This window comes from Lepidochelys olivacea, assembly GCF_965140295.1.
Source record: "Lepidochelys olivacea isolate rLepOli2 genome assembly, chromosome: 1".
NCBI lineage: Eukaryota > Metazoa > Chordata > Testudines > Cheloniidae > Lepidochelys > Lepidochelys olivacea.
The window spans coordinates 339,230,497-339,247,967 of NC_140411.1; the positions used below are offsets into that span (position 1 = coordinate 339,230,497).

The 17,471-nt window shown below is 40.6% G+C and overlaps 1 protein-coding gene across 4 annotated transcripts in view; it reads left to right on the plus strand.

Annotated features, from left to right (window-relative positions):
• The window catches only part of BEND7 (BEN domain containing 7), a 75,623-nt gene that overhangs the window by 9,147 nt on the left and 49,005 nt on the right, over window positions 1-17,471 (plus strand). For 3 of the 4 annotated variants that reach the window (XM_084648786.1, XM_084648788.1, XM_084648785.1), the window contains exons 3-5: window positions 2,123-2,422; window positions 9,311-9,433; window positions 12,951-13,231. In XM_084648786.1, the coding sequence (XP_084504912.1) occupies window positions 2,123-2,422; window positions 9,311-9,433; window positions 12,951-13,231 (704 nt within the window). The remainder of the gene's footprint in view (window positions 1-2,122; window positions 2,423-9,310; window positions 9,434-12,950; window positions 13,232-17,471) is intronic. The other variant, XM_084648787.1, reaches the window with a different exon arrangement.

Consider the following 17,471-nt stretch of genomic DNA (forward strand, 5'->3'; position numbering starts at 1 on the left):
AATTTAAAAGTTCTGCACACAATATTTTAAAATTCTGCACATTTTATTTGTCAAAATAACACTACATAATCGTGCCAGTGTCAATTATTTTGGTAATTTATTTCAGAATACCTATCAACAATACAGACACACACAAAAATTCCCCCGGGAGTAGAGAGTCAAAGAAACCCCATGTGACAACCCAGTTCCTGTTTCTCTGCCACATTCCCATCTGTCCCTCCGAGCCCACCCAGGGGGCCAGACACCCACAACCCCTCCCTTCCAGAGCCCACCTGTTGCTGCCTCCTCCCCCCGCCAGCCAATACACCCGAACCCCCTCCTCCCCAGAGCCCAGCTCCGGCGCCCCCCTTACCCAGACACCCGTCCCCCTCCCCTCCACAGAGCCCCGGATCCAAGAGGGAGAAACAGCCTGATGCTCAGTCCCAGGCTTGCACAGAGTTTCCTGCATGCCACCCTCTCCTTCCCTCAGGATACGCTGGAAACTACAGCTGCTAGGAACCCTTTAGCTCCCTCTCCCTCCCCCCAGCAGTGTATTCTATGTGCAAGCTGGGCTCTGTCGAGTCCAGTAGCCTCTAGTAGTGGCTAGCAGCACTGCATCCCATTTCTGTGGGGGAAAGGAAATTCTGCATGCACAACGTTAATTTCTGCAAAATTCTGCATTGTGCAGTGGCGTAGAATTCACCCCAGAATATGTTGTGTAGAAACAACAAAAAGACAGTCCCTACCCCCAAAGATCTTTCAATCTATAAGACAAGAGACAGCAAATGGATACAGACATACAGATGCGGGAGTACAAGGAAACAATGAGACCATGTTGGTCAACATGATGTGCTATGTTCTCAACTGTCTAACTGTTATCAAGTTATTTTAGGCATCACAACAGCCGAATTTTCATGGATAGTCTCATTGAAGTTGATGAGACTGGCTATTTACATTCCTGAAGTTGTGCATGTGTTTAAGGACCTTGCTGAAGTGGAGCCATTACACATTTTTTTCTCAAAATCTGTTTTGTACAGCTATTTTTCCTGAAAATGTTTTAGTTTGGGGGTGGTATGTAAGAATGGAAATTGAAATCTTTTCTAAAGAACAGATGATGCCAAGTAGCACCGTCTTAAATGTATTCTAAGAGGAGGATTGATTTGATCAGTTCCTTGATCTTCATTATTCCTCTTGCTTATGCTGTTTGATTTTTTTTCCCTATTACCAGTAAAAAATAGAAGCTTCATATTTCAGTAGTTATGAATATTTCCTTATTACTAATGAAATGTAATGCCTACTTTAATGAGCAAAATAGCTACTATCTGCCCCAAACATATATATTCATTGTGCAATCAGTAGTTTCATACATAAAATTAATACTTAAGCGGTGCTGAGAGCATTAAAGTATGTAATTGTTATTATTTAAATGTGCTGAATTTATTTGAAACAGTTACATTTTTCTTGTACATATTTTCTTTTTTCTCATATAATCTGCATTTTAAGGCGTCCAGAAGTTTGGCTATATAAGGTTGTATAGATATTAGCTGTTTTTTCATTTATTTCTATGTATCCCATTATTATGAAATTCTGTGGACCAGGGGACTGATCCTTTTCCCATTAAAGTCAATGGCAGCTATGTTGTTGATGTCAACGGGAGATGGGTCTATCCCTTAATAGGTATCTGGCTTCTCTCTTTACAGTCTGATCCTGCACCCTTCAACTCAGATGAAACTCCCATTGAGGTCAATGTCTGAATAGGATTAGGCTCATAAAAGTATTTGAAACAGCTATACCCATTGTTGTTTCCTTCAGCAGAAAACAGCAAACCAAATACCATTGTATGGTATACGTAAGAGCTTTAAAAACCATGGTATGGTATATGTAAGAGCTTTAAAAACAGTATTAGGAAAGCCAAGATGAGAGGGTTTTTTAACCATGGATATCCCAACTACTGTTTTAATACTGCTGTGTATTAAAGCATGGCACAATACATAACTACCACTCGAGTATGTCTTTTATTTTTATTTATTTGTTGCTTTGTAGTCCAGCAGCTAGAAACTCTTATTGGCACCTAAATCACTAATCTCTATCCATTACCATTTTTGCTAATTTACACTGATAACTGTGGCTCTGTTTTCATTAGGAGATGAAAGCCGGGAAATTAAAAAACAAATTACAGGGATGAGAAGATTACTGAATGACAGCACTGGAAGAATCTATCAGCGAGTTGGCAAAGAAGGAGAAAAACTGAAGGAAGAACCCCAGGATTTAGATATAGCATGGGCCCAGCGCCTGACTGCCCTGGCAGACTCCCAGGCGAGCCTCCATCCTTCTCAGAATGGTGCATGGAATGAAGTGTCACCTCAAACTAGCCATTTTTCAGGGCAATATGGGACTCGGTCTAAAAGCTTCCAAAATGAAACAAGAACTGTAGGATCCAATGGTATGATCTAGATTAGATATTCCAAATACCATTTTTACTATACTAAATATCTACCTATGTTCAGATAATTATAGTATGTATAAATAAATTATAAATGATACTTCATAATTAACAACATTAAATACAGTTATCACTTTGAAAGACTGTGGGTGTGGACCTGGTGCATGCTGCTCCCATAGGTCTTAAGTTTTAAAGTGGATTCCTAGTGGTAGGGCATAATATTAATATTTTATTCTATAAACTTTATTTCTGTACTTATTAAAACCATTGTTACTGAATTCATAGCTCCCTAAGGGCCAGATTCTGTCACTCATACTCACACTGAGTAGCACAATGAAGTCAGTAGCACAATGAGATCAGAGGACTGCTTGTGGAATAAAATCCAACTCTGTGTGAGTAAGGGTGGCAGAATCGGTCTTAAATTACTTTTTACCTCCAGATATGAAATACCATTGTAGCCATGATCTAAAATGCCAATTTTTTCAACACAGGGCACATGCACATGTAGGCTTTTGTTCTTATGGGACCGTTAGGGATAAATTGTGCTGGAATCCGGAGCATGTTGTCCATCCCGCTTCCAATGTAGGCTTGTTCTCTGAGGTGGATGTTCCAGTGCTTTTAAATGTATTTTTTCTTAGTGCTGTAAATGTCACAAATGAGCTTTCTCTACTCCCTTGGGAGATTCTTCCGTAATCTGCTAGATCTTTCTTTCTGTCCAAGAAATTTCCCTGACATTCAACCTAAATTCCGAATTTCTAATATAAAACCTGCCTCAATTCTGATATCTTGTTTATCAAAATTTTAAATGGCAATTGTGAGCTTCTATCCAAAAACATTGTCAACTAAATTGTAGTTGTCCCCAGAGATATTAATAATTGCATAGAACGATATCTGTTGTGTGTCTTATAAGGACACACACGTATTCATCATTTGTAGCGGATGCAAAAATGATGACTGTTGTTATTCCCTATGCTGTGCAAGAGAAAGTACTATCCATGTACTCAGAAGCTTAGGTTTCAGTCCTCCTGGATTGACTGCATCCCTGTATAGACAATGATTGGTCTCACATGCATTGGCAAAAAGAAAAGGAGGACTTGTGGCACCTTAGAGACTAACAAATGTATTTGAGCATAAGGTTTCGTGAGCTACAGCTCACTTCATCAGATGCATGCAGTGGAAAATACAGTGGGGAGATTTTATATACACAGAGAACATGAAACAGTGGGTGTTACCGTACACACTGTAAAGAGAGTGATCAGGTAAGGTGAACTATTACCAGCAGGAGAGGGGGAAAAAAAAACTGCACACCTTTTGTAGTGATAATCAAGGTGGGCCATTTCCAGCAGTTGACAAGAACGTGTGAGGAACAGTGAGGGGGGGAGGGGGGAAATAAACATGGGGAAATAGTTTTACTTTGTGTAATGACACATCCACTTCCAGTCTTTATTCAAGCCTAATTTAATGGTGTCCAGTTTGCAAATTCATTCCAATTCAGCAGTCTCTCGTTGGAGTCTGTTTTTGAAGTTCTTTTTGTTACAGAATTGCGACTTTTAGGTCTGTAATCGAGTGACCAGAGAGATTGAAGCTGTAGCTCACGAAAGCTTATGTTCAAATAAATTTGTTAGTCTCTAAGGTGCCACAAGTACTCCTTTTCTTTTTGTGGATACAGACTAACACGGCTGCCACTCTGAAACATATATTGGGAAATCCAGAGGATGGTGTGACAGTAACTCATGTTTTGTGGATTTTTGTTTTAGTGTGACAGTATATTTTAGAGCTACAGTAATTTAGGTTTCAGAGTAGCAGCTGTGTTAGTCTGTATCAGCAGGGTTTATGTATCAGCCGTGTTAGTCTGTTTTTAGGGTTTATGGGCCTCACAGGGTTTTGTTTATTAAGGAGACATTTGAATGAATGGAGGATGAGTGCCCTGCACAAGGGGATAGGGTGGGAGTTCCAAGTGTAGAAGACAACAGAGACGAGTGGAGGAAGAAGATGAAGGGGGAGCAGGGATTATTGTAACCAAAGGAAAGAAATAACAAGCATAATTACAAAGCAAGGGCCTGATCCTGCACCACTGAAGGCAGTGGGTGCTTTGATTCGGTCAGGCCTTAAGACACTAATCCTACAAGCTGACCAGGATGGGCAGATTCCTTTGCTCATTTAATGCCCACCGATTTTAGTGGAGGTCTGTCTGACACAGGGATCTGGGTTAACATCCCAATCCTGCAAACGCTCATGCATGTAAGTGAAGTATTTATAGAATCTGGGCCAAAATTATTTTTTTAGATTTTTTTTTATTTTATTTCTCTGATTCTTTAGAGGATCTGGCAGCAATATGCCATCTTAATTGCTTTTTGGTTACACTCAGATTGTTTTTGATGAATTGTACTAAGTGCTTTTCAAGAATAAATATGTTAAAGTAGTAATGTTGTTACACCAACATGATTTACTCTCAGCGGATCCATTTGTAGAGAACCATTCTGGGGTACTTGCTGATTATGCAGAGAGAACCACCAAGCAATGTATTTGTGTCTCTTCTGTCATATAAGTCAGTCATCAAATTCAAATAAGTCATCAAATTCACATGCTGGCTTGCCTGCAGAATGGAGGGAGATGGGTCTTTAAAGACTCCTCCATAAAAATAAAAAGTCTGCTCTCTTTTTAAAATTAAAAATTGATTTATAACCAGTAAAAAAGAGTTGCTTTTGTCCTCTAAAAATGATAAAGGTAGTGCTTGGAACAATGATTGAGACCATTCTACAAGATGTTTCTTACTCCACTATTGTAACTGATTGGAAGAGAGATGATGGAAGAAAAATAAAAACTCTTCATGAATATGTATGAAGTTGGCAAAAGTCTGCTTTGATTTGAAATACTGGTGGTCTCTCTTCCCATTTACAATACATATGGTAGATTTACATGGGTAATTTCTATCAATGCTAATGGGAATTATAATGTAAATCCCACATGCCTCAATGGGAAAACAGACCTTTTGGTTTTCAGTCAAGGCCTCTGTACCTTCATTAGGAATGTATTACATTTGTACCAGGAAAGAAGAACAGGTATTTACTGGCAGTATTTGTTTAGTCAAAGTATCTATGTTCTAGAGACAAATATGCAAAATCTGAAAATATCTACTTTCAAATATTATTTATTTTATTTGCTAAGCCCCTGCAATATGCTGGATGCCATACAAGCGAGAAAGTAAGACTGGGCCTGTCCCAAGGAGCTTATTGTTCAAAGAAGATAGAGTAGATAGGATGACCTCGAGAAGCCCAGATGTGGGGTGACTGGGATTTTTTTTGTTATTGTTGATCATATAACTGACTCACTTTTTTTGGACACCTAGTATAGCTGTTTACCTTACTAGAGGTGACAGGGAGTGGTGGTGGTGTTGCTGAATTTTTATACCAAGCACGTACACATTTGGAAGCTGCCTTGAACCTAATTTTCTACTGACCTTAAGGCTTTGTCCACGCTACACAGCTTCTAGCGACATGGCTGTGTCGCTAAATCTCAGGCAGTGTGAACGCTGTTTGTCAGCACTTTTGCAGACAAAATAATTCCACCCCCTCTGAGTGGAGCTCGTGTTCTCAACAGGAGAGCACTCCTGCCGACAACGAGCTGTTTACACTGCCTCTTGCCGTGGCAAAACTTTTGTCTTGGGGGGGGGAGCTTTTTTAAGTACCTGTGAATGACAAAAGTTTTGTCGTTTGATTGGGTGTTGGTGGAAGTCTCTTCAGGGACTTGGAGGGCTGGTCTGCACTGGGAATTTATGTAGGCGTAGGTATGTCTTAGGGATGAGAAAAATGGACACCCCTGAGAGACGTAGCTACATCAATCTAGCCCCCATGTAAACCATTCTAGGTTGACAGAAGAATTCTTCCATCTGCCTAGCTACTGCCTTTCAGGGAGGTGGATTACCTACGCTGACAGGGATCCCCTCCTTTTGGTATAGGCAGTGTCTACACAGAAGCTCAGCTGCAGCGGTTCAGCTGTGCTGCTATAGCATTTCAGGTGTAGACAAGCCCTGAAGCACTAAGGTTGCTGTGTGCCACTCTAGCTATTTAAGTGTAGGCATACCCGGAGCAATCTGCCACAAGACTAAAAATAAAAATCTTCCTCATGTGGTGTTTGTGTAGCTCTAACACTGTCCTGAGCATTTTGTGAACAATTGGGAAGACAAAGTCCCATTCCTCCCTTTAAAGAACCTTAAGGCCATGTCTACATCACAAAATTATATCGACCTAACTTATGTCAGTATACAGCCACCGCAGTTATTAAATTGCTTGTGAGTGCACAGTTGGCTCCTTGTGTCGGTGGTATGCTTCCTCATTAGGAGCACTTGTGTCAATTGTATTGTCAGTGTGGGGCATTGTGGACAGCTCCTGAAAGCCAGTAACAGTCGACATAAGCAACACAGTGTCTACACTGACATTGCATTGACCTAATTACATCAATTTTGACACTGCCACTCAGGAAGGTGGTGTTATTTTTTTATTTGAAAAAAGCAAAAACAAGTTGCTACCTTTTAAGATTGCAAACAAAACCATAAAACGTGACTCAAGTTAACTGGTGCAGTTGTGTTTGCTAAATTCACAGAGAGCCTGAAACAGCAGTTCTCGGAAGTGTGAGGTTCCCCATTCATCGCAATGTGGTGTTAACAGTAAATTCCCAGGGAGAGAATTTTAAATGGTGGCATTCTTAATTACTTTGCCGAAGGCAATCAAAATATGTAAAAAAGGAGAGGAAGGGTCATATTGTGAAGTTCTGTGCAAGCTACTGTGAATGACATTTCACTTTGGTACCACAATCGGGAGGCTCTTGGGAGAATTACCACTGCTTATTTCCCTCCCCAGTCTGATCTATGGGGATGTCACACAAAGCAGTGTGATTGAAGAATTAAATTTTCCATTAATCTTTGATTCCCAGTCTTTGTTTTGATTTTTTTGGTGGGAGATTCAGTTGTTTAGTTTTGCCAGTACTTCTCTTTTGGAAGGACTAGTGCTTACAGGACTTTTGGAAGAAGACACTCTTAGGAGAGATGTGAAGGAAGAGAGGGGTAAAACGTGGTGAGCCACATCAGGCATGATTTTCCAGGGGTTTGGTGAATTGTGGAAGATGCTCATTCACTATAAATAAGGTGACTCCATTGAAGCCAGTGGAGCTGTGCCAGTTTACACTTGCTGAGGATCTGATCCAGAAGGTACGAGCTGAAACTAGAAAGTTATTAACAAATAGGAGGGAGTTCTGAGAAGAGCAACAAAAGTAATTGAGGCTGGAGGGACTTCTGAGAGAAGATTAAATGAGTTAATTACTTGTCTGTACTTCCACTTGGCAAAACTTGTTGCTCAGGGGCGTGAAGAAAAGACATTCCCCTGAGCAACATAAGTTGCGCTGACATAATTGCCAGTGTGGACAGCGGTATGTCAGCAGGGGAGCTTCTCTCGCTGACATAGCTACTGCCGCTCCTTGCGGGTGGTTTAATTATGTCAACAGGAGAGGTTTCTCCCGTCGGTGTAGAGCAGCTACACGAGAGGTCTTACAGTGCCACAGGTGCGTCAGTACAGCTGTGCCACTGTAAGCTCTCTAGTGTAGACATCCTTAGAGTTTGCTAAATGAGAACTAAAGGGCACATGATAACTCTACTAGTCAGATTAGAGAAAAAATAAACAATGGTACTCTCCCAGTGTCCGCACACCTGTGATACAAAAATGAAATGACTTGTATTAGGTTGTTCAGATCTTCATAAGATGATCATCCTTCTTCTTTTGTGCTTTGCAAAACAGTAAAATAGTTACCAATTTAAATAATCATCGTTAGTCTTCAGTATTAATGGTCATTGAAATGAATAGGGGCAGTTCATGTCTGGTTGCAGGTTCAGACAGATATCTTTGCAGCTCTTGACATTCTATTTGTATTTTGAACGTTTTCTTTGCACCTTGAAAGGCTAGAAACTTAATTCTTTTTTAACAAAAACTTTAGATTCTCCAGCACAAGATACAGCTAGCAGAGGAAAGTACCAGCTCTCTGAGCTTTTGGGAGCCACCCCATTTCAAGACCTGCAAGTATGTGAAAATAGTCTGGAGACTGAGGCAGTGTTAAGGGTTTTACAGGGCGGGGTAGAACTAGAAGTGAAAGAATGAAATTAAGAAAAGGAAAATGAGGCTGAAATATCCGTAAGAAATTCTGGACAAAGCAATCTATTGGATTGTTGAATAATCTCCCAAGGGGAGTTGTGAGAACACAATCTCCTGGGACACAGCATGAGAGAACGTGCTGTAGGAAACAAACCAGTACTGGCAGAAGGATGGAGCAGATTATGTAGGTTTTCTTGCCGATGGTTCTTTCCCATCAGTAATTTCTGTGATTCTGTGACCAGAGGATGTGATTTTCATTCTCTGCTCTTCATGTTATAAAGCAACATGTGTAGGTAGCATCCAAGAAATTTTAGAATTGGTAGGCCCTATTTAATTCTTAATATAAACCTTTATTACACAGACGCTACCCATTCTTTGTAGGGCTGTTCTAGGAGATGGGGGTTTTTTGTCCATGATAAAGTGAGTATGTTTATAATGAGATTTGGAGCTATTGTTATCTAAGATGAACTAGCCTGACAATAGAGAGCCCTGCTGTGAGAGTGCATTGTGTTCACAGTTTTGTGCAGTTCTCATCAACCCCTGTAATACCATGTCCCCCTGAATATGTAAGCTCATATACTGGTAACTGGATAAAACCCAATGGCCCCCTTCTCCCAAAAATGAATGTTTTGGTAATTATTGGCTGTGCTTTCCTTGGGTCCAGTTTCACAATAGTGTACATTGTTAGCTTCAAAATCCTGTCTAGCTCTTTTGATTGTATCCTTATTTTATTTCACTTCTTCTTCAGGAGAACTTCCAGGGGTCAGTTCATCAGTTGGACCAAACTGTTGTACCTGTAATTGCCAGTCAACTTTGCAGGCCATTCTCCAAGAGCTGAAGACAATGAGAAAGTTAATGCAGATTCAAGCAGGTACCATGATCTCTCTCTCTCTCTCTCTCTTTCTCCTTTAATCTGTGTCTGATATCTTTAGTCAGGATATTTCTAAAGTGTTTTCACTATGAAGAATAGTCAGGGTTAGAGAATCTAGCTTAGTAGACCAGGGTTCAAGTCCCTGCTTCTTGGGGATCAATTTTTCAAAAGTGCCTAGGTGCCATAGGAGTCCACTCAGCCCATTAAGGCCTTTATGACCCCAAGGTTTGGATCCACAAAGAGACTTAAGTGTTGCTATGCTAAGCATCACAATGCCTAACTTTTAGATGCCTGGAAAATCACTTGAACAACAGTGTGATCCACAAAGCCTGAGTTAGGCACCTAGGCTCTCTGTACAACAAATGGGGAGAGATAGGTACCTTAGACTGCAGTTCACAGAAGCCAGCATGCTAAGTGGGGAGATGACAACCAGCTGCTTGTGTCTTAAACCCTGCCTCTCTCATGGAGAGATGCTCCTAAATCTGGGCTGCAGAAAGGCCTCTCTCTGCTTGTGGTCCACTAATGGGAACCCCTCTTAGGCACCCCGAGTTATTTCTTATAGGAATAAATTAGGCAGCTACCTAACTCCAGATAACATGGCCTGGGAGCAAGGGGAGAAGGAGGAGGAGTCGCAGCTCCTTTGTAACTTTTAGCTCAGTGGTTGGGATATTCACCTGGGATGTGGGAGACCCTGGTTCAGTTCCCCACTCTGCCTCATGGGGAGAAGGGATTTAAATGGGTTCCCCACCTCTGACGAGTTATGCTGTTCATAGTCTCTGAGGAGAAGGCAAAACAGGCCTGTTGAGGCCATCTATCATGCTGGAGAATTCACAATGTAGGCAGGGAACTGTGCAGCCTGGAAATACCCCAGTCAGGAGGAGGAGAAATGCAGGTCTCAGTCCAAGAGAGGTGACAGCTGGGAAGCCAGAAGTCTGAAAGTGGGTGCCCTTGGTGAACTATGAGGGGGAAACACAGGAGCAGTCATCTGAAATATGACAGCCCTCAGTTAGAATTTGGAGGGGAGAGGAATTCTTTTAATTGAAATGTGGTGAAGTTGAAAGGACAAAGAAGGTGATTGTATGCATACAGTATCATACTTGAAATAATGTTACTATGAACTAAGGATAGATGAGATGAGTATTGAAATGTCAGCTATCGCGAGTAAAGGTGTTCGGGTTTCAAAGAAGTGTGAGGGTCCTCAGCCTTTACACAAGTAGTTACATTGACTTCAGGGGGATTATGTGCATCAGTAAGGATGACTTGTGGATAAAAAATGCAGGACTAGACCTTCTTCAATAAAAACTGGAATCCAGGATAATAGGAGTGTTTTTCTTTCCATGCTGTGTATCTGTAATGTAAATAAGTTGGTAAGTTAATGGACCTCTTGATGAAAAGCTTTGGGAAATAGTTTATAGTTTGTGGTATGTAGACACTTGTTTGGCACTCTTGTTATTAAAAAAAAGAATTAACACCTAAAATACAAACGTGTACATGAAAGTATAATGATTTATTCTGATAGTTAAGCACCTTCCTATTTAAATGACGAAGTACAAATTGCAGCCCTTGTAATCGTTGCCAGAAACCTCTCCAAAATCCATTAAGTAAATACCACTGTGAATGGGGTTCCTATTAAGAAACCTTTGCAGAGGATGGCAGTTTGCTGTTCACTGGAAGCTGTAGCATTTTCAATGGGGCTTTCAATTGCCCATGGATAAAAATAAGGCCTGTTCTACATTAAAAAGTTACATTGACCCAGCTACAGTTGCTCTGGAGTGTGAAAAATCCACACCCTTGAGTGATGTAGTTCATAGAATCATAGAATATCAGGGTTGGAAGGGACCCCAGAAGGTCATCTAGTCCAACCCCCTGCTCGAAGCAGGACCAATTCCCAGTTAAATCATCCCAGCCAGGGCTTTGTCAAGCCTGACCTTAAAAACCTCTAAGGAAGGAGATTCTACCACCTCCCTAGGTAGTTAAACTAATCTAACCCCCAGTGTAGACAGTGCTAGATCAATGGAAGAATTCTTCTGTCAACCTAGCTACCACCTCTCAGGGAGGTGGATTACCTATGCTGACAGGAGATATGATTGATCTCTATAAAGATATCAGAGGGGTAAACACCAGGGAGGGTGAGGAGTTGTTTCCTTAAAGGGCCAATGTTGGCCCAAGAACAAATGGATATAAACTGGTCATCAACGTGTTTAGGCTTGAAATTAGACTATGGTTTCTAACCATCAGAGGAGTGAAGTTCTGGGACAGTCTTCCAAGGGAAGCAGTGGGGGCAAAAAACCTGACTGAACTTTCCAGACTGAGCTTGATAAGTCTATGGAGGGGATGGTGATATGAGATTGCCTACAATGGCATGTGGCCCATCTGCAGCTGCTAGTAGTAAGTATCTTCAGTGATTGGAGATGGGACACTAGATGGGGAGGGCTCTGGATTACTATAGAGAATTCTTTCCCAGGTGTCCAGCTGGTGGGTCTCACCGACGTGCTTGGGGTCTAACTGATCACTATATTTGGGGTTGGGAAGGATTTTCCCCCCAGGTCAGATTGGCAGAGACTCTGGGGGGTTTTCACCTTCCTTTGCAGCGTGCGGCAGGGGTCACTTGTTCATAGAGTAAATGGTGAATTATCTGTAACTTGAAGTCTTTAAATCATGATTTGAAGTCTTCAGAAAGTCAGCCAGAGATTTGGGTTTATTATAGGAGAGAGTGGGTGAGGTTCTGTGCCCTGTGATGTGCAGGAAGTCAGCCTAGATGATCACAATGGTCCCTTCTGGCCTTAAAGTCTATGAGATGGGAGAACCCCTCCCATTGGAATAGGTAGTGTATACACTGAGGTGCTGCTGCAGCTGTGCTGCTATAGTGTTTCAAGTGTAGACAAGCCCTGAGTGCTTGATACTGATTATTTAGCCCTGATTCTGCAATCTGATCCACATGGCTGGACCTTTACATCTGCACAAAGTCAATCCAGACAGATCCGATTGCAGGAGTAGGGCTTTAATTTGTAAGGCACGTATGTGTCCTTGAAAAATGCTGTATAAATATAAAATATTAATACATGTCAGAAAGAAGAACCATTAGGCTTCAAAAAAAGCCAACTGGTATGAAGTCCAGGTAACTGTTTCCCAGAATGTAGAAATTAAACTGTTAAATATTTTTTACTAATTCTTGATAAAATAGTTTTTTAAATGTTCTTTTTGAGCCAATTTTCTTTAGAAAAGAGCGTGATTACTAATGCATCTAGAGTTTTCTTATTTATGTCAGTAAAAAATGTTGAAAGACCATAAGATCTTTGATAATGCCAGAGGATATACAATTTCACACAACTGTAATCATTGTTCAAGTACTTTTTTCAATATTAAGGGTTAATTATGCAAACCTGAGAAAATAGAAATGCTTCATATGCACAAACTGTATTGTAAACAGTGCTGCTTAGTCACAGGATGAATACAGCAAGTCAATAACTTGGTTTAACCTGCAGTGGTGTACGTGTTTCTATAAATATATTCACAGCTGTTTTCCCTTCAGTTGGCACCCAAAACAGACAGCAGCCTCCGATTCCCCTGATCTGTGCACAGAAGTCAACAATATCAAGAAAGAGAAATAAAAAGAAAAAATTGCCCCAAAAGACTCTTGAGCCCATTACTATGAATAAGAAGCCCAGCACTGTAGAGAAGGAAAAGAAGCTGTCAGCAAACTCTGAAAGATCCAGCTTGCAAGCAGCTGAACATACTCTAAAGCCAGAGACCCATGTTTCAGGATTTGGTATCATTCTTGAATCATCTTCCTCAGATGTAAGTTGATATTTCAGTTGCATAAAATGCCAGAGAACTTTACAGCACTATTACTTAGGGATCAATGATGAAGTCTACTTGAGGCTATATTGTTCCCTCTACCTCAAAAAAAGTGAGGATTTGGATTTGGAGTCATGAAAAGGGAGTGTGCTTCCAAAGCCTTGTATTCTCTTTCCCTGACCCCATAGAAACCACGCTGTAGGTGCTCTGTAGGGATCAGGAGCTCTGTTTGCCCCTGCAAGATAAACTTGCTGTCCCCATCTGCCATGCTACCCAGGGCCAAAGTAAGTCCAGGAGCCCCTGCAAGGAGCAGTGTAAGGAATTCACAACCCTAGCCTTTCTTGACTAATGTAATTATTCCACACCTAAGCTTTGCTCCTGAAAAAACATATTTATTTACTTAATTTTACACACTTGAGTAATTCTATTGGTTTCAGAGGGACTGCTCACATGAATAAAGTTTAAGTATGTGTTTGCAAGATTCGGGTATTTAACTTTTATCTGTGTTAGAGTCATAGAGTAGAGAATCATAGAGTATCAGGGTTGGAAGGGACCTCAGGAGGTCATCTAGTCCAACCCCCTGCTTAAAGCAGGCCTAATCTCCAATTTTTGCCCCAGATCTCTAAGTGGGCCCCTCAAGGATTGAACTCACAACCCTGGGTTTAGCAGGCCAATGCTCAAACCACTGAGCTATCCCTCCCCCCTAAAGACATCAGAGGGGTAAACACCAGGGAGGGTGAGGAGTTGTTTCCTTAAAGGGCCAATGTTGGCCCAAGAACAAATGGATATAAACTGGTCATCAACATGTTTAGGCTTGAAATTAGACTATGGTTTCTAACCATCAGAGGAGTGAAGTTCTGGGACAGTCTTCCAAGGGAAGCAGTGGGGGCAAAAAACCTGACTGAACTTTCCAGACTGAGCTTGATAAGTCTATGGAGGGGTATGTTGTATCCAAGTAAAGACCTTGATCCTGCTGTTGAAGTCAGTGGGGCTCTGTATGAGTGCAAGAGGCTGCCCAGGCAGATCCAGTTGCAGGATTAGAATTAGCAGCTATTAGAGTATATGACTTGGTCATTGGAAGGTTGCAGGTGGCATTGTCTCCTTACTTCAGTTAATATGTATATTTTGATTAATGAAGTGTCTATCTGGTGACCATAGGGGTGTCTGATTGGCTTTGTTTAATGAGCAGATGGGTGATGTCTGAAAAGTTCACTGATGAATAAGCTGATCATTAATTTCTTTAATATATTTTTAATTTTGAGAAGGCAGTTTCCAATTTCCTAAGTACAGTGAGCTAGAAGAACATAATTAAATTTTGTATCAATGAGCGTAAATGAAAAGAATCCTGTAGATAATGTTGTACCTTTCTAGAAGTGCAAACTAATAATAAAAAAGAGCAGTCATGATAATTCAGTTATATAGATGCAAGCTACACCACTAATTAGATTACAGTGTCATGCAAGAGAGTCTGTGTAACGATATATAGCAACTACAGTAGTTTAATGCTTTTCAAAGGTTCTTTTGTTGCAGTATTGTGATTAGAAATGTTTGAAATGTTTGAAGCGACAGTAGATCGTAGACTCTGAAACAGTAGATATTGGGTAACTTCTGACTCAAATATGCAATTTACATTTATAAGACTTCTGTGCTTGTGGCTTGATTTTTAGGTTGGATCTCCAGTTTTTCAGGAAGCTTTGTGTGTGCAATGGAATTTTATCCAGTTTCATGGGTTCGTTTCATTCACACTAGTTCTGTGGTGATTCAATCTGGCCGCAGTTCCTTGTAGATGGCAGTTTTGCACCCTGAAAATGGAAGCTTGGCTTAAAAATTGGGCCTCATCTTGCTTCCGTTGTTTGGAACGACCAAACGCTATCTGTTGGTTCAGTATGTTTCCAGCATCTGAACCTTCCCCACCACCAAAGCAGCTTCGGACAGTTCTGAAAATAAGCAAGATTTTTTTATTATTATTTAAACCATATGGGTTTTATTTTCAAAAGAAGAAAGCTGAGGTTTGGGGGTGGATATATTTACCAGTGGAAATAAAATGAAATCTCTAAACATTTTGAATGGATTAAATAATATCACTTTTTAAAAAGAATGAATAAGGACATTGTTTTATCTTTTCCTTCTATTTATTTATAGGCATTTCTATTGCACTCATGGCCATCGTGTCTGAGCGCCTATGAAAACCGAAAGGCAGTTTTGAAGTACAGTATATAAATACTCTCACTGGAAAATTGTACAAATTGCGCCTTGTATGTACTGATTAATACAATTACTAACCAATGCCAATATTATTTTCACTACATCTTTGCCTAGAAAGCGATCCCCATTCGACTTCAGTAAATCAAGGATAACTTCACTGAAACCAATGTTAAGGTTTCAGTTGAGGTACCCTGGAGTCACATCAGTGGATCAGAGCTCAGAATCTGGCCCATGAACCAGATTAGCCCTTTTTAAATGTAATGATCACTTACTTATAGTTAAACTTTCTTGTCTTTGCTTTACTGTTAATGCAGATAATTTATATTACACTGTACATGAATAGTTACCCACCAGTTCTTTATACCCTGATTATTATCTGCTAACAAGAGCTATTCCATTTGATAAATCACATTCAAAATTGTCCATGAAATCTCAATTAAGTACTGATTGCCTTTGATTGAAGAATAATTTGCTACTAAAGGAATGCAGTGATAAATCAGCATTTTACCTTCAATTTATGTGTCTGAGGTACAAATTGATTAATTTATTTTAAAAAGCCTAAATTAACATTACATTGACTCTGTTCTCTCCCTTCCCCCTCCTCCGATGCACAGGTGTTTTTCACAGGTAATTCACAGCAGTATTAATTAGATTTGTTTATGGCATTTCCTCCTTGCATCACTGGGATCTTGTTAGACCATATCTACACGAGCACTTACGTTGGCAAAACTTTTGTCGCTCATGGGTTTGAAAAAAATCACCCCCCTCAGCGACATAAGTTTTGCTGGCCTAAGCGATTGTATGCACAGTGCTATAGCTACTGCTGATTGATGAGCTGCTTTTATTATGTCGACAGGAGAGCTCTGACCCATCGGCATAACACGGCATAACATATGCCGCTGTAAGCTTGTACGTGTAGACATGGCCTTAGATTTCTAAGGCTATGTCTACACTAGAAAGCTTACAGTGGCATAGCTGTACTGATGCACTTGCGCTGCTGTCAGATCTCTTCTGTAGCCCTCTACACTGATGAGAGAGAGCTCTCTCGTCAACATAATTAAACCACCCACAACAAGCAGCAGTAGCTATGTGGGTGAGAGAAGCTCTTCTGCAGCATAGCGCCGTACATACTACCACTTATGCCTATGCATGCATCTTTGAAAACATATCCATAGTATTTGCAGGTGGACGTTTGCATTAATAAAACAAAATGTTGCTTGAGCAAACCTGCCCAAAATGTGTAATTGCACAAAAATACACATTGTTCATGCCCAATGTGTATTGTGAGGTGGAGATCCTCTCCGAGACCTTTGGGAAATGTTAGACCTAAAAGTGCTTAATAAAAGAGTCTAGCTGTGTAGGAAATACAAGGCAGTGATATTTTCCTCCTTTTCTTCTGGCGGTGTCATTTAGCTGTATGATTTACCACAATTTCTTTTTGCTATAATAAGATGTTAATTTAATGTCGTCATATTCTAAGGATGCACTCAGGCTACATGCTAACAAGAAGGAGAGTGATTCGCAAGCCAACACAAGATTTGGGAGCAATCATTTACTCAGTTTCTGCCGTCTTTCACACACACGAGTTGTCCTTGCACTGCAAGGTCCTACTGACTTGACTTCCTGTGGAGCTTTGAATAGAACTTAAAGCCAGTACCCTACTGGAAGATGGTTGCCGTACAACCACCTGTCCTCCCTGGGAACATATCCCTTCTGTGGTGCCCCATGAGTGAACTGCTCCATTAGTGCAGAAAGATGCAGATTGTACTCCCTGTGCTCAGGGGAGTGAATCAGATCCACTAAAAGGTCATATAAACCCTATTTTAAAAGGCTATTTGGCCTTTTCCAAATGACATTGTTCTGGTGGTGACCTTCTGGGCCCTACCGTATTGCAAGGTATCCTTGCCTTTTGGGTTTTTGTTTGGTTTAGTTTTTTGCTGTGTACAAAGAAGTAGCATAGTAAGTGTTGAGTAGCTGCAATGGCACATAAAGATGACAATCTGTATAATTATTTGACTTGCCTTTTAATGTGCTC